The sequence below is a fragment of the Garra rufa genome, chromosome 14, assembly GCF_049309525.1.
Source record: "Garra rufa chromosome 14, GarRuf1.0, whole genome shotgun sequence".
Taxonomy (NCBI): domain Eukaryota; kingdom Metazoa; phylum Chordata; class Actinopteri; order Cypriniformes; family Cyprinidae; genus Garra; species Garra rufa.
The window spans coordinates 27,857,716-27,884,125 of record NC_133374.1 but is presented as its reverse complement, the minus strand read 5'-3'; the positions used below and the strand labels follow the sequence as shown (position 1 = coordinate 27,884,125).

General features: G+C 31.6%; 1 protein-coding gene across 6 annotated transcripts in view; it reads right to left on the bottom strand.

Annotated features, from left to right (window-relative positions):
* synrg (synergin, gamma) overlaps positions 1–26,410 on the bottom strand; it is a 75,964-nt gene continuing 49,554 nt past the window's right edge. For 4 of the 6 annotated variants that reach the window (XM_073817787.1, XM_073817789.1, XM_073817790.1 and 1 more), the window contains 5 exons: positions 23,681–23,829; positions 18,400–18,510; positions 15,943–15,981; positions 7,301–7,333; positions 1–1,030 (listed from right to left, as the gene is read on the bottom strand). In XM_073817787.1, coding sequence (XP_073673888.1) covers positions 899–1,030; positions 7,301–7,333; positions 15,943–15,981; positions 18,400–18,510; positions 23,681–23,829 — 464 coding nt within the window. In that variant the 3' untranslated portion in view covers positions 1–898. The remainder of the gene's footprint in view (positions 1,031–7,300; positions 7,334–15,942; positions 15,982–18,399; positions 18,511–23,680; positions 23,830–26,410) is intronic. The other 2 variants (XM_073817788.1, XM_073817792.1) reach the window with 1 other exon arrangement.

Genomic DNA, 26,410 nt, shown 5'->3' with positions numbered 1-26,410 from the left:
TCCAATGCGAACATTCAAATATTTAATTTGCGCTTACCGACAGAAATACAAACAAAAAAGATTCATTTTAGTAGAAAACTCTCATGAATGAAGCAGAATTGAGTTGAATGATACAACAATGAAGGCATTAAGACAATGTTAAGTACTCAGTAAAACACTGACAGTGATGTACACAAAGCCATTTAATCTCAGTTAAGAGTGCTTCAATGAAAAGTAATAATTCATAATTAAAGTTTACGCCGCTCTTATGATAACCGCTTGGGTTGGAAAAAGTGAAAAGACTTGCTTTGCACTTCTTACATCCCCAGACTTTTGAACTTCCTTCAGTTTCACACAACAAAGTCCTTCAGAAGAGTTACATCTGAATCCAGAATACTAAATATCACAGCGTCTATAAAAGACTCTCAGAAAATCACAAGCATTCAGGAACTGTTTCCAGACCCACTATTAAAGTGACTTGTGTTCCAGCACAACTTTAACAGAAAATAATGACGTGAAAGTTTGTTTTTCTCTTGTAAGTCATATCTGCTACACTTCCTGATGCTTTCAAATGTTTAACCTCTATTGTTTTATCATGGATTTTATATTACAAGTCTGCTATTCGTAACATGCAGTATTTACTTCACATGGTAGAGAAATCAACAGCAAGGAATCAACCAACCAGACACTTTTGTGCTGAGAGTCAGATCCAAAAAGGTAGAAGCAAAGAAACATTTACAATATTTAAATAAGTATTATTCAGTAGTACATCATTTATCTGATCTTCCAACAGACGATGGCAGATCTAGACAGTTGCGTCCCAAATTCAAGTGATGAGAGCTGTACCGGTTTAAAGGCGAAACAGCTAAAGTGACTGAAGAAGACAATCCCATGATGCTTCAGACAGCGGCTCAGGGTTCTAGAGCAGGTCAGGCAGGATGAGACCCGGTGGTTTGGGTTCCACGCAGTTAATCCAGAAGTTCGCGCAGCTGGCGTGGTACTGGTGACCTCCGTACATCAGCTTGAAGTTGTCTGTCTCCGAATTAAAGGCCTGCAGAGAATTTACACAAGACAAGGTGAGGAAAAAAAATGAATAGGATAAAGTCTGATTTGACTGTAGGGACAGGTTGGGATGGAAGCCCGTTTCCACCACTAAATTTAAAAAAAATAAAGATATTTTTTCAGCATTGTGTGATATAAACTCGCAAATGCATGTTATAAAGTCAGAATTGCGAGATATAAACAATTTTGAGTTCCTAAGTCCGAATTGTGGAATCTAAACAAAATTGAGAGTTAAATCAGAATTGCAGGATATAAACTCGCAATTGTAAGAAATAAAGTCAGAATCGCAGAATATGAATTTGCAAATGCGTGTTACAAAGTCAGAATTGCGAAGAATAGTGAGATATAAATGCAATTCAAGTTCTTAAGACAGTATTGTGGAAAATAAACTCAAATAAGTGTTATAAATTCAGAATTGCGAGACATAAACACAAATGCAAGTTATTAAGTCATAGTTGTGGGATATAAATGCACAATTGTGAGAAAAAAGTTAGAATTGGGAGATAAAAAGTCGCAATTACGAGAAAAATCAGAATTGGGACAAAGTTGCAATTCTGAGAAAATAATTTTTTCATTTTTTCTTGCAATTGCCAGTTTATATCTTACAATTCTGACATTTTTTGTTTTTAAAATTGCCGGATATAAACTCACAAATGCATGTTATAAAATCAGAATTGCGAGATTCTAATAAACACAACTGCGAGTTATTAAGTCAGAATTGTGGGATATAAACAATTGCGAGTTAAGTCAGAATTGCGGGATATAAACTCACAAATGCGTGTTTTTACAGTAAGTCAGAATTGCGAGATTTAAACAATTGTGATTATTCAAAATTGCTAGAAAAATTCTCTGATTTACCACAAACTCGAAAAATGTGTTATGTCAGAATTGCGAGATGAAAAGTGGCAGTTGCGAGAAAAAGAATTGAATTTCAGAATGGCGCCTTTTTATCTCAGTTCTGACTTTTTTTCTTGCAATTGCGAGTTTATATCCCGCAATTCTGACTTTTTTCTCACAATTGCAGGATATAAACTCACAAATGCGCGTAATAAAGTCAGAATTGTGACATTTAAACAACTGCAAGTTAAGTCAGAATTGCAAAATATAAACACAATTGCGAGTTAAGTCAGAATTGTGAGACAAACAATCGTGAGTTAAATCAGAATTGTGGGATATAAACTCACAAATGTGTGTTATAAAGTCAGAATTGTGAGATATAAACAATTGCGAGTTATTAGGTCAGAACTGGATATATAAACACAATTGCGAGTTAACACAAACTTGCAAATGTGTGTTACAATGTCAGAATTGCGAGATAAAAAGAGGCAATCGCGAGAAAAATACGAATTCTGAGAATTTCAGAATTTCAGAATTGCGCCTTTTTATCTCAGTTCTGACTTTGTTGCAATTGCGAGTTTATATCCCACAATTCTGACTATTTTTCTCAGAATTACAGCATATAAACTCACCAATAGCGTAATAAAGTTAGAATAGTGATATTTAAACAATTGCAAGTTATTAAGTCAGAAAAAGTCACAATTGCAAGAAAAATAGAAGTAGTTGTTCAGAATTGTGACTTTTTATTAGGGATGCACCGATACGAATCAGCCGATCATGCTTGCGCGTTTTGTCAGTAAAGCCGGTTCTGTAATCAGCGGTAAATGCCATCAGGTGCATGATTTCACGTTGAGCCGTATATACTACATACAGCCGTTGTTTACCGACGAGCTGCGCAAATCAATGTTCATTATCAGCGTGAATGTGTGCAGCTCGTCAGTGAACAACGGCTGTGTGTAGTATATACGGCTCAACGTGAAATCACGCACCTGATGGCATTTACCGCTGATTACAGAACCGGCTTTACTGACAAAACGCGCAAGTGATCGGCCGATAAGTATCGGTGCATCCCTACTTTTTATCTTACAATCCTGCTTTTTTTTCTTGCAAATGTAAGTTTGTATCGTGCAATTTTTTTTTACTGTTTTTCTCAAAATTGAGAAATATAAACCCACAAATGTGAGTTTCTGTTCTGAGGGAAGAAAAACACTGATATGTTCTTAGAATCCCGAGTTTATATCTCACAATTTTGACTTAACTTGCAGTTGTGTTATAAACTCACAATTGTGACTTTATAAATTTATTTATTCGAATTGCGAGTTTATATCACACAATTCTGGCTTTTTATCACACAATTCTGACTTTATAACTCTCAATTGTGAGTTTTTATGTCTCAATTCTGAGAAAAAAAAGTCAGAATTGTTAGATAAAAGTCACAAACACCTTTTTTTATTCAGTGGTGGAAACAGGATTTCATAGGTTGTGGTTGAACTAGGAGTGATGTTTTAAGGTGGTTTCAAAAGTATGTTCCAGGTTCAATACAAATCAAGCTTTTTGCATTATATCGGAAGCATATCAGTTTTATTGTGGGATTATTGTGATGTTTTTATCAGCTGTTTGGACTCTCGTTCTGACGGCACCCATTCACTGCAGAGGATCCATTGGTGAGCAAGTGAGGTAATGCTAAATTTCTCCAAATCTGTTCTTATGAACAAACAAACTCATCTACATCTTGGATGGCCTGAGAGTGAGAAAATCCTCTGCAAATGTTCATTTTTAGGTGAACTATTCCTTTAACAAAAACTAGTTATTCACACAAGCAATTTAAACACAACTTGCTTTTGTTAGTTTCCTTTTGGCAACTCTCAGTGTGCAACAGATGCCGTCGATTAAAGCTTAAACTGCACCGAACCCAGAAAAATACTTTACTACAAATGCGCAGGGTTTCTATTAGTCACTGCCTCGGCTCAACAAGTACTACATTCAACCTGCGTCTGTAAACGACATGTTAGACAGCACATTTATGGAGTCATTTCTGACCGCAGCTTGGCATATCATCGCACTCCATAAAAGAGACAAGAGCTCAACGCCATACTGACATAATTTGAAGGATCAATAGAGAAAAAGTGTGCAATCCTCCCACATACGCCCTATATATAGAAAAGCCAAACAAGAACCCGGTGAACTTCACTCGATATATCGATGCGCGGCGTGCGAGTGTGCTTTCATTCTGAAAGGCACAGCTGTAGTCGTGCATTTGTGATAAGGCAGTGATGATATGGATGTTATGCAGAATGAAGCTGATGCTGGAAGGAGAAATGACTCATGTTGTGAATCATACTCTCCCACACTGATACTATGCACACACACACTCTCCACTTCTTTCATATGCTCTTCACAAACAATATTGTCCTGTTTAAAGGATGTTTGTTAAAAAAGCAACATGAAAATCACAGGGGGATCTTGATATTTGTATCTATTTATGTCTACATTGCTATGTTACTTCTCTCTTTTTTTTTTTTTTTTAGAGTAACTGGGAAAATAATCTTTCACGATTTTGCCTTTACTTCTTTTAACAACTTGTTGCGACTTATAACTCATATGAATTCACAATCTCACAACTGACACTATTTCTCATAATTGCGTTTTTATCTCACTCTGTGACACTATCCCCTGGTTTCACAGACATGGCTTAAGCCTAGTCCTAGACTGAAATGTAAACCTGAGCTGTTTCAACTGAAAGAAACTTGCACTGACTGATCTTAAAATATATCAGTGCCTTTGTTTTGTCTCAAGATGCACAGCAGTAATGTTTTTTCTAAGGCACGTTTATAAAAATTACTTAAATGTCTTAATTGAACTAGGGCCTAATTCTGGCTTAGGCTAAGCCCTGTCTATGAAACCGGGCCTATATCTTCTATCTTGTGACTATTTCTTATTTTAGACTTAATTGATCTCACAATTACTTTTTATTTTTTGCTTAGAGTAAGAAATAGACATTCATAGTGCTAAAGCTGGAAAGCAGCATTTTCAGTGGGGTCAGAACTACTTCCATACACTTGCTGAATTATAATGTGCATTTTTAATCGCAGCTATGATACTGCATCGTCGTGTACCGAATGAGGTTCAAGTCTGAGACCTCTCTAAAAATATGGGATTCAATATAATTTATAGGACCTAGAAATAAATAGAATAAAATAAGTAAAAATAGAAAAAAAAATGCTATATTATGTTTAGGTCACTAAATCAAATAAGCACGTTTGCACTCCTATTTAAGAAAATCGAAAATATTATTAATAGAAATATGCTATAATATTATAATTAAATTAAATAAAAAAATATATAAATAAAAATAAGAAAAATGCTATATTATGTTTAGGTCACTAATCAATTAAGCACATGTTTGCACTCCTATTTAAGAACATCTATAATATTAATAATAAATATATGCTATAATATTAAAATAAATTAATATTAAATTAAATTAAAAATATATAAATAAAAATAAGAAAAATAAATAAAAATGCTATATTGTTTAGGTCACTAATCAAATAAGCACATGTTTGCACTCCTATTTAAGAAAATCTAAAATATTAATAATAAAAATATGCTATAATATTAAAATAAAATAAATTAAAATTAAATTAAATTAATACATAAATAAAAATAAGAAAAATAAATAAAAATGCTATATTATGTTTAGGTCACTAATCAAATAAGCACAAGTTTGCACTCCTATTTAAGAAAATCTAAAATATTAATAATAAAAATATGCTATAATATTAAAATAAAATAAATTAAATTAAATAAAAAAATATATAAATAAAAATAAGAAAAATAAATAAAAGTGCTATATTATGTTTAGGTCACTAATCAAATAAGCACATGTTTGCACTCCTATTTAAGAACATCTGTAATATTAATAATAAATATATGCTATAATATTAAAATAAAATACATTAAAATTCAATTAAATAAAAAATATATAAATAAAAATAAGAAAAATAAATAAAAAAGCTATATTATGTTTAGGTCACTAATCAAATAAGCACAAGTTTGCACTCCTATTTAAGAAAATCTAAAATATTAATAATAAAAATATGCTATAATATTAAAATAAAATAACTTAAAATTAAATTAAATTAAAAAATATATAAATAAAAATAAGAAAAAGCTATATTATGTTTAGGTCACTAATCAAATAAGCACGTTTGCACTCCTATTTAAAAAAAAACTAAAATAATAATAATAAAAATATGCTATAATATTAAAATAAAATAAAAATAATTAAATATAAATAAAAATAAGAAAAATAAATAAAAATGCTATATTATGTTTAGGTCATTAATCAAATAAGCACATTTTTGCACTCCTTTAAAAAAAAAAAAAAATAGTAAAAAAAAATGAATAAAAATGCTATATTATTTATAGGTCAATAATCAAATAAGCACATTTTTACACCCCTTTTAAAAATATATATTAAACTTAACTCAAACTGCTCATTATATAATTTTATTCATATTATTAAATAATAAAATGCTATATATTTTCACAATAGCTATGTTTATATGCGCCTCAATGAGACTGAAAAGCTTTTATGTTAACACTTCAATCTATACAATCTATTCAATCAGAGCTCAATAAAAATTCAATTGAATTGAAAGATGATAGGTGTAGACCTGAAAATATCTATCAACAGCAAAAAAACAATACGTATGCAAATGCCTAAATCAGAATACATGTAATGCACACACAAACCAATATATAAACCATATAAACAGAACTTTCAGAATGTGAAATCGACTTGGATTGGGGAAAATGACTGCATGTAAACATAGGTCTGCCTAATGTCTACTATATTGTAAGGTAGCTGCCAATACCAAACCCTAGACAAAGGATATTATAAAGCATCAAAGAGAAAACCAGATTTTGAGCTCCATGACTTTCTGTCTGTCTGTCTATCTTATGTACTTGCACTTTGTCAGATTACTTTTTGCCTTTCCTTGTTATAGTACAGAGATGTGTGTGTCTGAGTGGAAATTTGCACAATGCTGTGTGATCATACAGCTGATCCCGCGGTATATACCCACGTGTACGAATATGTGTGTGTGTGTGTGTGTGTGTGTGTGTGTGTGTGTGTGTGTGTATGGGGTGCACAGAGGGGCGGCTGCTGCAGCCCAAGCGCTGTTTCTCTGCAGATGAACAGGTGGCTCAGAGTCGCTGAAAAGGTCATCCTAATTCAACTGACCTTGTTTAGCTGGCGGAAAGGTTAATTACTATCTGATTGCAAACACAGAGTGCATCCTACCTGCAAAGATGACAACACTTGTTACGAACAGATTCTGAAGCGTTTGAAGGCCAGTGAGGGACACTCTAGCTGTACCTACATTCACTACAGTGAAAAATACAGTGGAATATTTACCCTTAATTTGGAGCGACTGTCTTTTGTCAGTGCCTGCAAGTAGCACAAACAAGTCAGTGTCAGCATCAGCATTAGTATTGAGGTTTTTTGTTAATAAGCAAAATTAGAGCACCAAAGAGCCCACCGTGGAAGAAAGTGTCCATGTAAAGACAGAAGCTTATTGCAAAATAGCCACAGTAGGAGACAAGAAGGGGCAACTGTGGATACGAAAATAATGGCATGCAACTAGAGTTCATAACTATTATCAAACAGCTTTGCAGCATAAAGCAGAGCTCTATTGAGCATGTAAACAAGCACTAGATATGCATATACTGCCGGTCAAAGTTAATAAGATGTTTTTGTTTCTGAAATAAGATTTATGTTTACCAAGGTATGGAAGCCCATTTCCACCACTGAATAAAAAATAAAAAAAGTAATTGTGACTTTTTATCTCACAATTCTGAATTTTTTTCTCGCAATTGTGAGTTTGCATCTTGCAATTCTTTCTCCACATAAACTTGTAATTGCAAGAAATAAATGTAGCAAATCTGAGAAATAAAGTCAGAATTGCAAGACATCAACTCGCAATTGCGAGAAATAAAGATGCAAATTGCAAGATATAAACTTGCAATTCTAAGAAATTCTGAGATGTGACTTTTTTTTACAGTTGCAAGGTGATATCTTGCAATTCTAAGAAATAGTCACAATTCCGAGGAATAAAGTCAGAATTTCAAGATATAAACTCAATTCTGAGAAACACTCACAATTTGGAGAAATAAAGTCAGAATTGCAAGATAAAAACTCACAATTCTGAGAAGTACTCACAATTTGTTGAAATAAAGTCAGAATTGCAATATATAAACTTGCAATTCTAAGAAAAAGGTCACAATTCTGAAAAAATAAATTTAGAATTGCAAGATAAAAACTCGCAATTCTGAGAAATACAGTCAGAATTGCAAGATATAAACTCGCAATTCTAAGAAAAAGGTCGCAATTCTGAAATAATAAATTCAGAATTGCATGATATAAACTCACAATTCTGAGAAATACTCACATTTTGGAGAAATAAAGTCAGAATTGCAACATAAAGTCATTTCTCGCAATTCCGAGTTTATATTTCGCAATTCTGAGAAACAGTCGCAATTCGGACAAATAAAGTCAGAATTGCAAAATATAAACTCAAAATTCTGAGAAATAGTTGCAATTCTGAGAAATAGTCACAATTCAAAAAAAAAAAAAAAAGTCACAATTCTGAGAAAAAAAAGTCAGAATTGGAAAATATAAACTCAAAATTCTGAGAAATACTTGCAATTCTGAGAAATAGTCACAATTCTAAAAAAAAAGTCACAATTCTGAGAAAAAAAGTCAGAATTGGAAAATATAAACTCAAAATTCTAAGATATAAACTCGCAATTCTGAGAATTAAGTCGCAATTCTGAGGACTGAAGTCATATATATATATATATATATATATATATATATATATATATATATATATATATATATATATATATACACACATTTCCTCAGAATTGCGAGCTTATATCTCGCAGTTCTGACTTAACACGCAATTGCGAGTTTATATCTCACAATTCTGAGAAAAAGTGAGAGAAAAAGTCGCAATAACCTTTTCAGTTATTTTTTATTCAGTGGCGGAAACAGGCTTTCATACCAAGGCTTCATTTATTTGAGCAAAAGTACTGTAAAAACAGTGATATTGTAAAATATTATTACTAATTAGAATTTCTATTTGATTATATTTAAAATAAAATAAAAAAATCTGTGATACAAAGCTGAGTATTCAGCAGTCATTATTCCAGTGTTTAGTGTCACATGATCCTTCAGAAATCGTTTTTAATGTGCTGATTATTATAAATGTGGAAAACATTGATATATTTTCAGAATTCTTTGTTGAATATAAAGTTAAAAATAAGTGCATTTATTTGAATATATATATATATATATATATATATATATATATATATATATATATATATATATATATATATATATTCCCCTCTAACATTATAAATATCTTAGCCAACACTTTTAATTAATGTAATGCATTCTTGCTGAATAAAAGCATTCATTTCTTAATCTTACTGATTTCAAACTTTTGAACAGTAGTATATGCATACGCTGAATATAAATGTAAATATTAAATATGCTCATGCAGCTCTTAAATATTTCATTGCATAACTAAATAGGTCACTACACTATTGTCCATAACTTTGGCAACCCTGGGTAAATGTAAATCTAACTTGGGTGGATATTTAAAACAACAACAGACTAAAACGGTACTGTTTACAGTATCTACAGTGTATTGTTTACCTCTTAAAGACTGCTGAAATACAAAAGCTGAAATACTGAATTACTGCATTACTGGGTTCTTACTAAATTTGAAAGGGCTTGAAGCTGCCCTTTGCTTCAGTAGATAGAACTCAATTACAACCTAATCCTGATGGTTTCCTTTCAACTGCTGCTTGTTATCGTCTGCTTACATTCGGTGCATCCAGCTGTGCTACAGGTGCTTGAATTAAATAACCTGGCATCTATTCTAATTTTAGCATGGACACCCACCTCACAGAGATTGGACCTTTAATAGGATGCTGTATTAGCGTGACATTAACTCGCATTAAATTCTGAACACACAGTATAATCTAAACACAGCTAAGTAAACAGTCATTTTAACAGTTGGTTACTGCACAAACAAAATTGTCTTCTGAGAAGCCATAATTACATAATTGACTTGAAGTATGCCATTTTTAATGTCAAAATATGTAAATACTTCCTTCTAGTTTACTGTGCAGAGACAATTATAAGTAAGCCATTCGCATGTTGACTTCTTGAAGCATGTAAACACTGTGGCGCTTTTTTAACTTCTGTTCTGTTTAGAGTGGTCTGTTTTAAAATCATCTTATAGTGCATTTAAAGGCATGGTTTATCCAAAAATGAAAATTCTGTCATTAATTACTCACCCTCATGTCGTTCCAAAACGTAAGACCTTCATTCATCTTCAGAATACAAATTAAGATATTTTTGATTAAATCTGAGAGCTTTCCTACCCTGCATAGATAGCAATACAACTACCACGTTCAAGGCCCAGAAAGGTAGACATTGTTAAAACAGTCTGTGTGACATCAGAGGTTCAACCATAATGTTATAAAAAAAATAACCGTGTCAGTCTTCAACGTGTGTTCACGAGAGTGCCACGATGCAATAAACTGTGAGTTTATATCATGCAATTCTGACTTAATTTCTCAAAATTGCAACTTCATTTCTCAGGATTGCAAGTTTATAATATCACGCAATTGCAACTTTCTCAGAATTGCTACTATTTCTCAGGGTTGCAAGTTTATATCATACAATTACCAACTTTATTTCTCAGGATTGCGACTTTATTTCTCAAGGTTGCAAGTTTATATCATGCAACTGTGACTATTTCTCAGAATTGCAACTTTATATCTCAGAATTTTGACTATTTCTCAGGATTGCGACTTTATTTTTTTGAATTGTGAGTTTATATCTCACAATTCTGACTTTTTTTCAGAATTGCAACTAATTCACGCAATTCAGACTTTATCTATCAGAATTGTGAATTTATTTATCAGAATTGTGACTTTACATCTCAGGATTGCAACTTTATTTATCAGAATTGCGAGTTTATATCATCACGCAATTGCGACTTTCTCAGAATTGTTACTATTTCTCAGGATTGCAAGTTTATACAGGACTCGAAATTAACTTTTTTACTTGGTAGCACTGGTGCTCCCAACTTCAAAAAGTGACTGTTTTGTCAGAATTGCGTATATTTTAGAATCGCAACTTTATTTCTTAGGATTGCGAGTTTATATCATGCAATTTATGACTTCATTTCTCAAAATTGTGACTGTTTTGTCAGAATTGCAACTTTATTTCTCAGGATTGCGACTATTTCTCAGAACAGCAACTTTATTTCTCAGGGTTGTGACATTATATCACGCAATTCTGATTTAATTTCTTAGAATTGTGACTATTTCTCAGGATTGCAACGTTTTTTTTCTCAGGATTGTGACTATTTCTCAGAATTGCGACTTTATTTCTCACAATTTTTTTTTTTAGAATTATGAGTTTACATAACGCATTTGCAACTATTTCTCTGAATTGCAACTTTATTTATCAGAATTGCGATTAGTTCTTAGGATTGTGACTTTATTTCCCAGAATTGCGAGTTTACATCTCACCATTCTGACTTTATTTCTGACTTAATTCCATGCAATTCTGACTTCATTTCTTAGAATTGTAACTTTATTTCTCAGAATTGTGACTATTTCTCAGGATGTTGACTTTATTTCTTAGAATTGTGAGTTTAAATCACGCAATTCTAAATAGATTTTTCAGAATTGCAACTTTATCTCTCACACACGTGACTTTATTTCTCAGAATTTAGACTATTTCTAACAATTGCCAATTTATTTCGTAGAACTGCGAGTTTGTATCTCACAATTTTGACTTCATTTCTCAGAATTGCAACTATTTCTCGCAACTGTGAGTTTATATCACGCAATTCTGACTTCATTTCTCAGAATTGCGAGTTTATATCTCCTCTTCCGTGTCAGTGTTCGACGTGCATTCACAAGAGTACCACAACGCATGTGATACTGTCGTCAACGTGTGTCAAAGACTGACACGGAAGAGAAGAAACTGTTGAATAAAGTCGTTATTTTTGTTTTCTTTGCACACAAGAAGTATTCTAGTAGCTTCATAACATTACAGTTCATCACTGATGTCACATGGACTATTTTAACAATATCCTTACTACCTTTCTGGGTCCTAAACGTGTCAGTTGTGTTGCTGTCTATGCAGGGTCAGAAAGCTGGCGGACTTAATTTGTGTTCCAAAGATGAACAAAGGTCTTACAAGTTTGGAACGACATGAAGGTGAGAAATTAATAACCGAATTTCCGTTTTTGGATAAACTATCCCTTTAATATTTCTAATAGCAGTTTATGATGTTCTTATACGAGTCTTATACAATAAGTTTCAAACTGGCCAAGCTTTTACGGTAAGTAAAAATAATATAATATAATTGTATTTAATATTTACACTACCATTTGGGATTAACATGTTTTTAAAGACAATAATAATTAGCAATCAGCAATAATGCATTCATTTGATCAAAAGTGACAGAAAAAATTCTCTTTTCATCAAAGAATCCTGATAAAAATGGTTTTCTGCAAAAAATATGAAGCAGCACAACTGTTTTGAACGTTCATAATAATAATAATAATAATAATAAATGTTTGTTGAGCAGCAAATCAGCATATCAGAATGATTTCTGAAGGATCATGTGACACTGAAGACTGAAGTCATGATGCTGAAAATTCAGCTTTACCATCACAGGAATAAACTAGATTTAAAAAATTATTACAATAGAAAACAGTTATTTTAAATTGTAACAATATTTCCCAATATTACTTTTTTACTGTATTTTGATCAAATAAATGACATGGTGAACATAAAAGACTCTTCTCTCATTAAAAAAAAAAAACTTTTAAATGGTAGTGTATATAAAATTTTTTGTTAAATCAAGAATTATCAATGCAAAGTGTTAAGTTAAAACACGGTTGCCCATTCCTGCAAACAAATCCTGTTAGCAGATGCAGCAGGATCACGTCCCTCCCCAGCGGGGGCAGGAACTGAATACTAGCCCAAGGTCAGTAGAGTGAATCATCCACACCCCAGTGAAATCTCCACCTGTAGCCCAACACCACCACCTTTCCTCTCAGAGACACTGCTCCACCTTCAAAACCCTGATTTCAATCCCCCCAGACAGTGCCGCTGCCCCCCAAACACCCAAAAACGTAATTAAAAAGCGGGATATTAATCGAATGTCAGGAGCAGACGGAAACAGCTCTATTAATCTGCAGCGGGCTGGATGTGTTCGGCGGATCTATTAGCACCTGTGTTTTTGGTGGCCGTGACTGATCGCTGAGCTGCATCTGCTCCTCAGACACCCGTCCCGTGATTCCTTGCTGCTCTGAGCCCCTCCTTCCCTGATTGCATCTAAAGTGCTTCGAGCAATGTTTACACCCCTATTACATCAGCAAATCTTGACCGTTGTATTAATACAAGGGAGATTTAGGAGGGTTTCAGTGAGACGAGGAATCTTAATGAGCTGATTGGACATTGGCGGTGAACGAGGCGAATGGCAATGTGATGATTACATGTTTAAACCAGTAAATGATTGGGTTGTTGTTATGAATAGAAAAGTTTAAAGGGATAGTTCACCCAAAAATTGCAATTCTGCCTTCATTTATTCAGAGTTATTGTGTCTAGACTACTTAGGTACCAGGCAGGATTATTATAGTTGACTAAAACTAAAAACATAAAAACATTTCTTATGAAAAAAAAAAAAGTAAATTATTTAACTAAAAAAATAAGTACAATTAAAAAAAACAAAAAAACTAATATTAAAAAAATATATATATATCTTAGCGTATCTAAATTGTTAGTTGAAATAAAACAAGCAAACTTATTTATTTTAAATTAGTTGACAAAGCAACATTTCTTATTTTCATTTGGTTTGCACTAAAATGACTACAACTGGAAAAAAAAATTTAAAAAATATTTGAAATATTTCTAAATTGTTACTTAAAAAAACAAATTTTATTTAGATGACAAATCTACATTTCTTATTTTCTTTTAGCTTGTACGAAAATAACTAACTGAAATAAAAAAATAAATACAAATTAAAAATAAATTAAATAAAATATGAATGAAAAAAAATTAGAAATATAAAACCTAATATAAAAAAAACCTAAATCATATCTTAGTGCAAAATAAAAAATACAAAAATAAAAACTAATATAAAAAAAATCATATTTCAGTGCATCTAAATTGTTACTTGAAATCAAACAAATTGTATAATTTCAGCTAGCAACATTTCTTATTTTCATTTAGTTTGTACTAAAACATCTACAACTGCAATTAAAAATAAATTAATACAAATGTATTAACTAAAAAAGGACTAAAATTAAAATATGGAAAATGCATAAATAAAACGTTCCGTTTAAAAAAAAAACTATAATATCATCTCAGTGTACCTAACTTTTTACTTGAAATAAATCAAAGCAACATTTCTTATTTTTTTATTTAATTTGTACTAAAATAACTACAACTGAAACAAAAATTTATTAAATTTCAAAATTTAGATTAAATTAAATTAGATAAATTAGATAAAATCTAGATGACAAAACATTTCTTATTTTCATTTAGTTTGTACTAAAATAACTACAACTGAAACAAAAATTAATTTAAAATAAATGAACAAAAAAAAATAGAAATATAAAAACTAATATAAAAAACTAAAATAACAACATCTGGAAAAAAATAATTTAAATAAATTAACTAATAAAATTATTAAAATAAAAACGGAAAATAAAAACTAACATTAAAAAATATATAATAATATTTCAGTGCATCTGTTACTTAGAAATAAAATAAATTTTATTTCAGCTAGTTGACAAAGCAGCATTTCTTATTTTCATTTAATTACTAAAATAAAAAAAATAAAAAAATAAAAAGTAAATAAATTAACTAAAAGGTGAACTAATATGAAAATGCAAAATACAAATAAAAACTAATATTAAAAAACTATATCATCTAAGTGTATCTAAATTGCTACTTGAAATTAAAAACACTTTTTATTTCAGCTAGTTAACAAGGCTAAAAATTTCTTATTTATATTTAGTTTGTACTAAAATAACTACATCTGAAATAAAAAAAATAATTAACTAAAAAAATTAATGAAAATGGAAAAAAAAAATTTTTTAAAAATTAAAAATATATAATATTTTAGTGCATCTAAATTGTTACTTGAAACATTTGTTTTTAATTTAATTTTTACTAAAATAACTAAAAATGTACATTAACTCAATTTGATCATACCACTGTTTCTAAATTGTTCCTTTAAAAAAAATTTTTCAGCTAGTTGAAAAAGCAACATTTCTTATTTTTATTTAGTTTGTACTAAAATATAAAAAATTAATTGACTAAAAATTAAATTAAAATGAAAAATACAAAAAAAAAATATTTAAAAAACTATAATAACATCTCAGTGTATCTAAAATATTACATAAAATACTAATAAATTTAATATATCGTTAAACATCTTCATTTGTGTCTTATGGATGAAAAAAAATGGTTTAGAGCAAATAAATGACCATTTTTGTGTGAACTATTCCCTTTAATATAATATTTCCTTTGCCGCATACCACTTTTAGATTTGTTTTTCACCGCCCGAGGTGCCAAAATGACGAATACATCACCTATTTACCACCTGCCTCGTGCTTTTTGGCTGTTAGTCACACTTACTCGCCACTTCCGCAAGACAAGCTCGACATAAAAGATTACTGTAAATGCTGAGAAAACGGGAGCTAAGAGCTCGTAGCCAAATTAAACACCAAAAGCTAGCTGAATGAAAGCATGGCCTCGACCAGGCGTCCGTAGATTTAGATGCGTGAGTCAGAACGCGCCTCTGAGAGCTGTTTTTGGCAGTCTGAAAGGAGACAAGTGGCGGGAGGTGAGTTCTGGTCATTTTGGCAGCACAACACGGGAGCGATTGCCCGCCTGACCCCTGCAACAAGCTGCAAATTGGAGTCGAGGCAGTTTAGTCAATCCTACTCTTTTAAACAGCCGTCCGAAAGTGTTCTCGTCTTTCTTCTGTAAAATTGTGAAAATCAAAGAAATAGTCAAGAGGGATGGTTTTGGGTTTGTTTTTGATAGGGCAACTTAAATCAATCTTCTGTTCAATAATTTAAAGGAATAGCTCACCCAAACGTTTTCCATGCAATTACAGTGAATGAGGACTGAGGCTTTAAAGCAACATAAAAGCAACAGCATCATAAAAGTATCTTGATATGACTCCACAGCTTTGTTGGAGAACAGGCCAACTTTAATAGTTTTTTACGAATAATATTCCTCTATATTGAGTTTTTAAGCCAGTGCAACCAGATCATTCATTCAGAACCGCTTTATGAACAAATTATAATCAAAACTGAATTAGGGTTATTTTTTTAATTATTTAAAAAAAATGTAATTCCTTAAAATTACTAAAAAGTAAAAATAAAATTAGAATACAAATTTTAATCAAATTACACATAAATAGTAATATATTAAAATGTATATTGATAAAAAAAAATGGCCAACATACAAAGTAAAATTAAATATGAATATTAGATTTTAAATTTGAAAGGCAAATAAGTAAAAACTAAAATTAGAATAAAAATTTAAATTAAATTACACCTCAATACAATTAAAGGAATGATAGTGATGTTAAAAAATTACAAAAGTACAAAGTAAAATTAAATATGAATATTAGATGTAAAATTCTTAAAGGAAAAAATTACAAATGTTGAATTGACAAGTAACTGAAAAAAAGATTTAAGTTGAAAAAGCAGAAAAAAAAATAATTAAATTACATTTGATAATATGTATACAAATATATTAAATGAAAGATAGTGATGTTAAAAATATAAAAATGACAAAAGCACAATTAAATTAAATTAAAATTAAACTAATTAAATTAAATATCAGATGCTAAATTTTAAAAATAAAAACTACAAATGTTGCATTGACAACTAACTGAAAAAGTTGAAGCACTAAAATTACTAATAATTAAAAATAAGTAAAAACTAAAACTAGAATAAAAATTTAAATTAACTTACACTTAAATAGTAGTATTTAAAAATATATATTAAATGAATTATAGTGATGTTAAAAAAATCTGAAATACAAAGTAAAATTAAATATAAATATTAGATGTAAAATTTAAAAGGTAAAAATTACAAATGTTGCATTGACAGTTGAACTAAGTAAAAACTAAAACTAGAATAAAAATAAAAATGAAACTACACCTAAATAGTATTTTTTTTAAATTATAGTAAATAAATGACAGTGACGTTAAAAATAGTCAAAAAAGTAAAAGTAAATAATGTTAATTATGTTAATTAACACATTAATAGTAATTTTTAAAAATTATTTTAAATGAATAATGGTAATGTAAAAAAAAAGACAAATGTACAAAGTAATATTAAATATAAATATTCGAAAAAAAATACTAATAAATTAAAACAAATAAAAATTTAAACTAGAATAAAATTATACCTGAATAGTAACATATTATATTATAAAATTATATTAAATGAATGAAGGTGATGTTAAAAAAAAATTAAATGACAAAAGTAGAAAGTAAAACTTTATATAAATATTAGATGTAAAAATGACAAATGTTGCATTGACAACTATCTGAAAAAAAGGTTAAGCACTAAAATGACTACTGAAATAAAAATATGTAAAAACTAAAACTAGAATAAAAATGTAAATTAAATGTAATTTAAAAATATATATATATTAAATGAATGATGGTGATGTAAAAAAATTAACACAGTAAAATTAAATATAAATATTAGAAATTAGAAAAAATACTAATACATAAAAATAAGTAAAACCTAAAACTAGAATAAAAATAACTTACACCTAAATATTGATATTTAAAAATATATATTAAATGAACTATAGCGATGTTAAAAAAAAAATTTAAACTACAAAAGTTAAAAAGTTAAAATTAAACTTGAAAAGAAAGATGATATAATAACAAAACTAATAATAGAAAAAATGTAATAATATAAATCTAAAAGCTAATTCAAAATATTAAACTGCAACAATATAAACACTGAACTGGATCAACCGATTTAACATTTTTAAAAGATGCAAGTCAACGGACTACTCTCATGAATAACCGATGGAGAAACACTAGCATTCTCAATGCATAAAGACTTAAATTTGTTATTTCTGACTTTTATTATGATTATGATGCAGTTTCAGTGCTTTTAAATAATTTTCTTGAAGCATGAAAGCGTTGGACCCCATTCACTGTAATGGCATAGAAAAGAACAACCAGAACATACTTCAAACTTCCTGCTTTTGTGTTCCACACAAGAAGTTAGGTCAAAACAGTTCAACTAAATAAGTACAATTTTCATTTTTGGGTGAACTATCTCTTTATTAAACACTATTTTATTTTTTTAGTGTCCCTAATGGTTGTATGCAGACGTATGTGTGTTTTTAGTGAGTACAGACCTTGCTGCGCGAGTCAACGTTGAGCAGACACACTCCACAGGCCAGCTCTTTGGCATTCTTAATGCCGTGCCTCAATATACAGGAGGAGAAGTCCAGTGAGCTCTCATCAGGCTAGAGAAAAACACACAAACACACACATATCATGAATGCAGTTCTTAAAGAGCAATCGCACGCCATTGCATCCTCCACACAAATCCATGGCTGTCAGTCAAAGCTGAGTTCACAGAGGCCGCTGAACCAGCCCATCAACCTCACAGCAGTTGATTGGCCCTGCGGATCAATACATCAGCTACAGATTCTGTCCGAAACAGCAGGATTCAGGCAGAGAGAAGCCGTCGGCTTTCTAACCACGGTCATTTTTATTATGCTTCAGAACGCTTGTGGTTTTACGGCAGTGTGCCGAGACTTCATTCCCTCGAGCTCAACTCTAATATTATCTGCTGGCATTGATATTCTCCCTTGAGTACACGCCATGACAAAGCTCTGTTCAGCACTCAGCAATCTGTTCTGTACTACTGCACTTTCCACAAATAACAACACTTTGGTGTCTCATTAGTATTAAGTGTCAAAATATACCATATTTTTTTTGTAAGAACTAGGAGATATTCTTTATAAATTATTATTAGGCATAACAATACCACAACAAATGGAAATTCACCCCATATAATTTTTAAATGCATGTAATAGATCTTTTTGTGAACAATTAAAAAATAATTTCAGTCATGTTTCATTAAAGTTTTTGGCCTAAACTCTTAAAAATAAAGGTGCTTCACGATGCCATAGAACAACCTTTTTTTGTCTAAATGGTTCCATAAAGAACCTTCAACATCTGAAAAACCTTTCTGTTTCACAAAAGGTTCTTTGTGGCGAAAGAAGGTTCTTCAGATTATAAAAAGGTAAGAAAGAGATGGTTCTTTAAAGAACCTTTGACTAAATGGTTCTTTGTGGAACCAAAAATGGTTCTTCTATGGCATCACTGTGAAGAACCCTTTAAAGCACCTTTATTTTCAAAAGTGTAGGGCTGCAAAATGATTAATTGCGATTAATCACATTCAAAATAAGAGTTTGTTTTCATACTATGTGTGTGTGTGTGTGTGTGTGTGTGTGTGTGTGTGTGTGTTAAATACAGGTGCATCTCAATAAATTAGAATGTTGTGGGAAAGTTTATTTATTTCAGTAATTCAACTCAAATTGTGAAACTTGTGTATTAAATAAATGTAATGCACACAGTGTCTTGGTTCTTTTATTTGTGATTATTTTGCTCACATTTAACAAAACACCACCAATTCACTATCTCAACAAATTAGAATATGGTGACATGTCAATCAGCTAAGAGTCAAGTCAAGTCAAGTCACCTTTATTTATATAGCGCTTTTAACCATACAGATTGTGTCAAAGCACTTCACAGGACAATAGCGTTTAAGTAACGCATTATTGTAAACAATCAATTTTCAGTTAAAGGCAGTTCATCAATGAATTCAGTGATATCATCGTCAGTTCAGTTCAAACAGTATACGATATCACTGGAAAGTGTCCCCAACTAAGCAAGCCAGAGGTGACCACAGCAAGGAACCAAAACTCCACAGGTGACAGAAATGGAGAAAAAAACCTTGGGAGAAACCAGGCTCAGTCGGGGGACCAGTTCTCCTCTGGCCAGACGAAACCGGCAAGATATGACAGTTGTCCAGAAGACAATCGTTGACACCCTTCACAAGGAGAGTAAGCCACAAACATTTATTGCCAAAGAAGCTGGCAGTTCACAGAGTGCTGTATCCAAGCATGTTAACAGAAAGTTGAGTGGAAGGAAAACGTGTAGAAGAAAAAGATGCACAACCAACCGAGAGAACCACAGCCTTGAGAGGCTTGTCAAGCAAAATCGATTCAAGAATTTGGGTGAACTTCACAAGGAATGGACTGAGGCTGGGGTCAAGGCATCAAGAGCCACAGACATATCAAGAAATTTGGCTACAGTTGTCGTATTCCTCTTGTTTAGCCACTCCTGAACCACAGACAACGTCAGGGGTGTCTTACCTGGGCTAAGGAGAAGAAGAAATGGACTGTTGCCCAGTGGTCCAAAGTCCTCTTTTCAGATGAGAGCAAGTTTTGTATTTTATTTGGAAACCAAGGTTCTAGAGTCTGAAGGAAGGGTGGAGAAGCTCATAGCCCAAGTTGCTTGAAGTCCAGTGTTAAGTTTCCAGTCTGTGATGATTTGGGGTGCAATGTCATCTGCTGGTGTTGGTCCACTGTGTTTTTTGAAAACCACTGCACCCGTTTATTAAGAAATTTTAGAGCACTTCATGCTTCTTTCTGCTGACCAGCTTTTTAAAGATGCTGATTTCATTTTCCAGCAGGATTTGGCACCTGGCCACACTGCCAAAAGCACCAGAAGTTGGTTAAATGACCATGGTGTTGGTGTGCTTGACTGGCCAGCAAACTCATCAGACCTGAACCCCATAGAGCAGGGTTCCTCAAATCTTGCCCTGGAGGGCCAATGCACTGCAGAGTTTAGCTCCAACCCTGATCAAACTCACCTACTTGTGATTTTCTAATGATCCTGAAAACATTGAATAGCATGTTCAGGCGTGTTTGATTAGGGTTAGAGCGAAACTCAGTAGGAAAGTGGATCTTGTGGGCCAGATTTGAGGATCCCTGCCATAGAGAATCTATAGAGTATTGTCAAGAGGAAAATGAGAAACAAGAGACCAGAAAATTCAGATGAGCTGAAGGCCACTGTCAAAGAAACCTGGGCTTCCATACCACCTCAGCAGTGCCACAGACTGATCAACTTCATGAAACGCCAAATTGAGGCAGTAATTAAAGCAAAAGGAGCCCCTACCAAGCATTGACTACATATACAGTAAATGAACATACTTTCCAGAAGGCCAACAATTCAGTAAAAAAAAAAAAAAAAAAATTATTGGTCTTATGAAGTATTCTAATTTGTTGAGAAGAATTGGTGAATTAGTGTTTTTTTGTTAAATGAGAGCAAAATCATCACAATTAAAAGAACCAAAGACTTAAACTACTTCAGTCTGTGTGCATTTAATTGATTTAATACAAGTTTCATAATTTGAGTTGAATTACTGAAATAAATGAACTTTTCCACAACATTTTAATTTATTGAGATGCACCTGTATACATAATAAATATACACCGTGCACACACCTATAGTATGTAAACATACAACTTTTATTTTGAATTAATTGAATTTATTTCGCTGCCATATTTTTTAATCAAAATGACAAACCAAAATAAAATACATTAGTTAAAATGAAATATCACGATGCACATATACCATATTTTTTGAGAGATATTCTTCCTAAATAAATATATAAATATATAGAGTTGGCATTAAATGCTTGAAATGTATCATATCTGTTTTTTAAAATGCATGTTATAGATCTTTTTTGTGAACAATTAATTTGTTTCATAAAAAAAAACTAAATGTATTGACCTCATATTGTTTAATCAAAATGACAGACAATATGTACAAGAAATTGTATCTGTTTTTAAGTGAATATTAAACAATTTTTTTAGAATGAAAGAAATATATCTATTTAATGTTGACATTTTATTTACACTCTGGTGTCTCATTAGTACGTTAAGTGAATTTTAAACATTTTAGAATTAAAAAAATATGTGACCCTGGACCACAAAACCAGTCATAAGGTTAAATTTGACAAAACTGAGATGTACACATCATATGAATACTCAATAAATAAGCTTTCTATTGATGTATGGTTTGTTATGATAGGACAATATTTGGCTGAGATACATCTATTTGAAAATCTGGAATCTGAGGGTGCAAAAAAAAAAATCAAAATACTGAGAAAATCACCTTTAAAGTTGTCCAAATTAGGTTCTTAACAATGCATTTTACTAATTAAAAATTACATTTTGATATATTTACAGTAGGAATTTTACAAAGAATCATCATGGAACATGATCTTTACTTAATTTCCTAATGATTTTTGGCATAAAAGAAAAATCTAAAATTTTGACCCATGCAATGTATTTTTGGCTATTGCTACAAATATACCCCAGCGACTAAAGACTGGTTTTGTGGTCCAGGGTCACATATATCCATTTAATGTTGATGTTTTATATACATTTTGGTGACTTATTAGTTAGAATCAAGTATCTAGACTCTATCTATTTTTTAGATGCATATTATAGATATCTTTGTGAACAATTAATCTGTTTTCATAAAAAAAATGTATTGACCTTATATCAAAATGACAGACCAAAAAAAGAAATGTGTACAAGAAATTGTATCTGTTTTTAAGTGAATATAAAAAAAAAACATCATTTTAGAATGAAAAAATATGCATTTAATGCTGATGTGTTATACACACTTTCGTGTCTCATTAGCTAGAATCAAGTTTTAAATGCATATTATAGATCTTTTTGTGAACAATTGTGACCCTGGACCACAAAACTTAAGTCTTAAGTCGCTGGGGTATATTTGTAGCAATAGCCAAAAATACATTGCATGGGTCAAAATTATTGATTTTTCTTTTATGTCAAAAATCATTAGGAAATTAAGTAAAGTTCATGTTCCATGAAGATTTTTTGTAAAATTCCTACTGTAAACATATCAAAATGTAATTTTTGATTTGTAATATGCATTGTTAAGAACCTAATTTGGACAACTTTAAAGGTGATTTTCTCAGTCTTTTAGATTTTTTTGCACCCTCAGATTCCTGATTTCAAATAGATGTATCTCGGCCAAATATTGTCCTATCCTAACAAACCATACATCAATAGAAAGTTTATTTATTGAGCTTTCATATGATGTATAAATCTCAGTTTTGTCAAATTTAACCTTATGACTGGTTTTGTGGTCCAGGGTCACAATTAAACTGAGCATGTTTCAATAAAAACAAGGTTTGACCGCATATTGTTTAATTCAAATGTCAATAAAAATGACCCAAAAATATGTATATGTAACATACAGTACATATTAAAAAAATAAAATTAAAATTAAAAAATATGTAATTTTAGAATAAAAAAAAGTTTCTTCTAATTTAGACACAAAAACGGCAAAAAGCTCTTAAAATAGAGCTTTGACCATTTTGACCAAAAACTATTTTGTAATGCCCTATTAGTAGAAAGCACCTACTGCTCCAGAGCTCACAGCTTACATAAACCACAGTTTAACTCGACAGATATATTCATATTTCAGTTAAGCAATAATCAGTATTTGTGATTTACTATACTGTCTGTTGTAACAGAAATACTATTGTGCTTGTGTGGTAGTGTTTATTTTATTAAAACTCACAGAGAGGTTTGCCAGCGACATGAAGCCCATCAGGTTGTTCCACACGCGGCTGATGTCTTTAAGCAGCTCCTGTAGTTTCTCTGAACAAACGGCCGTGGCTTTGATACCCAGCTCTACACGCTTGGTCACACGATACACCTCCACCACACCTATACACATACAAAAAAAAAACCTTCTCAAAAACATGAACGCAATTCAGTGCAATTCAAAACCAAGAGATGACAATGAATATCAAGAGACACAATGATAATGACTGTTGTGATTGTTACGGCATGAGAAACGCTAAAGGCTATTCATCACAGCAGCCAACTCACAATAGGAAAATGAAAAGAAGATCCCTAGATTTGATGATAAAAACAAAAGGAACATCAAGTGCGCTGTGGCTTTGGTCCAAAAGACAGCAAAATGATTGATGTGTATCATGATGGATGTTACAAACACTCAGCTTTTTGCTTTACAAGACATTAACTGATGAGTGGAGTTGTGTGGATTACTGTGATGTTTTTATCAGCTCTCAGGACTCTCATATTGAGTTCACCGATTTACTGCAGAGGATCCACTGGTGAGCAAGTGATGCTAAAATTTCTTCAAATCTGCAATACCATGTATTATTAGCAATTCCAGCTGCACCGTGTTGAACCGATTCCCCATTGAGAGTCTCTGCATTTGTCTTATGTGGACCACCAGCCTTTTTGGGGGGCTTGAATGAATTTGTGTCATTGTAAACCTGCAATATTCAAGAAATCACAGATTTTGAATGACCAAATTCTCTAGCAATGAGAATTCTCTTCTCTCCATATAATGGACTTCTATGGTGCCTCCGAGTTTGAACTTCCAAAATGCAGTTTAAATGCAGCTTTAAAGAGCTCTAAATGATCCCAGCCAAGGAGGAAGGGTCTTATCTAGCAAAACAATCCGTTTTACCCATCGTTTTGCTAGATAAGACCCTTCTTTCCTCGGCGGTGATTGTTTAAAGCCCTTCGAGGCTGCATTTTGGAAGTTGAAACTCTGGGGCACCATAGAAGTCCATTACATGGAGAGAAATCCTGAAACGTTTTCCTAAAGAAACTATTTCTTTACGACTGAAGAAAGAAAGACATGAACATCTTGGATGAGTAAATTATCTGTACAGTTTTGTTCTGGAAGTGAACTTCTCCTTTAAATTTCGAAAAGTCAAATTCAAGTACTTCAAGCACTTTAAGCACCTTGTACGAACCCTGTTAAAACCAGGTGGCAGATTAACACCAATAACTTGGAGGTATCTGAAAGTGTTTTTAAATATCTCATTTAGGTTTTTAATACTGTGCTTCAGGATACAATTAATTTATGAAATATGCTTAAAAAGGACAAAGCAGTGACCTTGAAATTTAGAAAATTATAGGTTGTTCTCTAATTTTGACCTCTACTGTATCTATCTATCTACAGTTTTGCAGACCCTGCAAAATGTTAATTATTTTACCAAAATAGGTAGGATCACACAAAATGCATGTTATTTTTTATATTGCACTGACCTGAAAAGGATATTTTAGATAAAATGTGTTTACATATAGTCCACAGGAGAAAATAATAGTTGAATTTATAAAAATGACCCTGTTCAAAAGTTTACATACACTTAATTCTTAATACTGTGCTATTACCTGACTGATCCACAGCTGTTTTTTTGTTTTGGTTTGGTTTTTTTTAGTGATAGTTGTTCATGAGTCCCTTGTTTGTCCTGAACAGTTAAACTGCCAGCTGTTCTTCAGAAAAATCCTTCAGGTCTCACAAATTCTTTGGTTTTTCAGCATTTTTGTGTATTTGAACCCTTTCCAACAATGACTGTATGATTTTGAGATTCATCTTTTTACACTGAGGACAACTGAGGGACATGTAGCAGTACTAAATGGAAAAAAATATGATATTCATTCTGTTCAAAAGTTTTCACCCCCACTCTTAATGCATCATGTTTTCTTTCTGGAGCATCAGTGAGCATTTGAACCTTCTGTAATAGTTGCATATGAGTCCCTCAGTTGTCCTCAGTGTGAAACGATGGATCTCAAAAACATACAGTCATTGTTGGAAAGGGTTCAAATACACAAAAAAAGCAAACCTGAAGAATTTTAACTGTTCAGGACAAACAAGGGACTCATGAAGAACTATCCTGACACAAAACAACAGCTGTGTATCATTCAGGTAACAACAGTATTAAAAATCAAGTGTATGTAAACTTTTGAACAGGGTCATTTTTATAAACTCAACTATTATTTTCTCTTGTGGACTATATGTAAACGTCTTTTACGCGAAATATCTTATTCAGGTCAGTACTAAATTTAAAAAAATGCATTTTTTTATGATCCCTCTTATTTTTGTAAAATAATTAACATTTTGTAGATTCTGCAAGGTGTATGTAAACTTGGTGTATGTACATGTGTTCTCTCTTTTCATATGTGACATTCACCATGTGGTGAACATTAAATAAGTGAACAAGTCAGTTGTTGTGGAAACAGTATTTACAGTTTTCTCTTGGAGTCATTACTATAGCAACCAAACCAAAAACACTACAGATATTGATAAAATTGCATGAACAAATGAATCAGTAAGGACATTGAGTTCTGAAGATCAGATCTGAAATCCAAACTGGATTTGTGTGCAGTGCGAACAAAGCCTGTGTGTGCGTGTTGTGAGAACCAAACAGGAGAGACAATAACCCAGCGCCGCTGTTCCCAGCACTCCCCAGTGCTGAATGTCCTT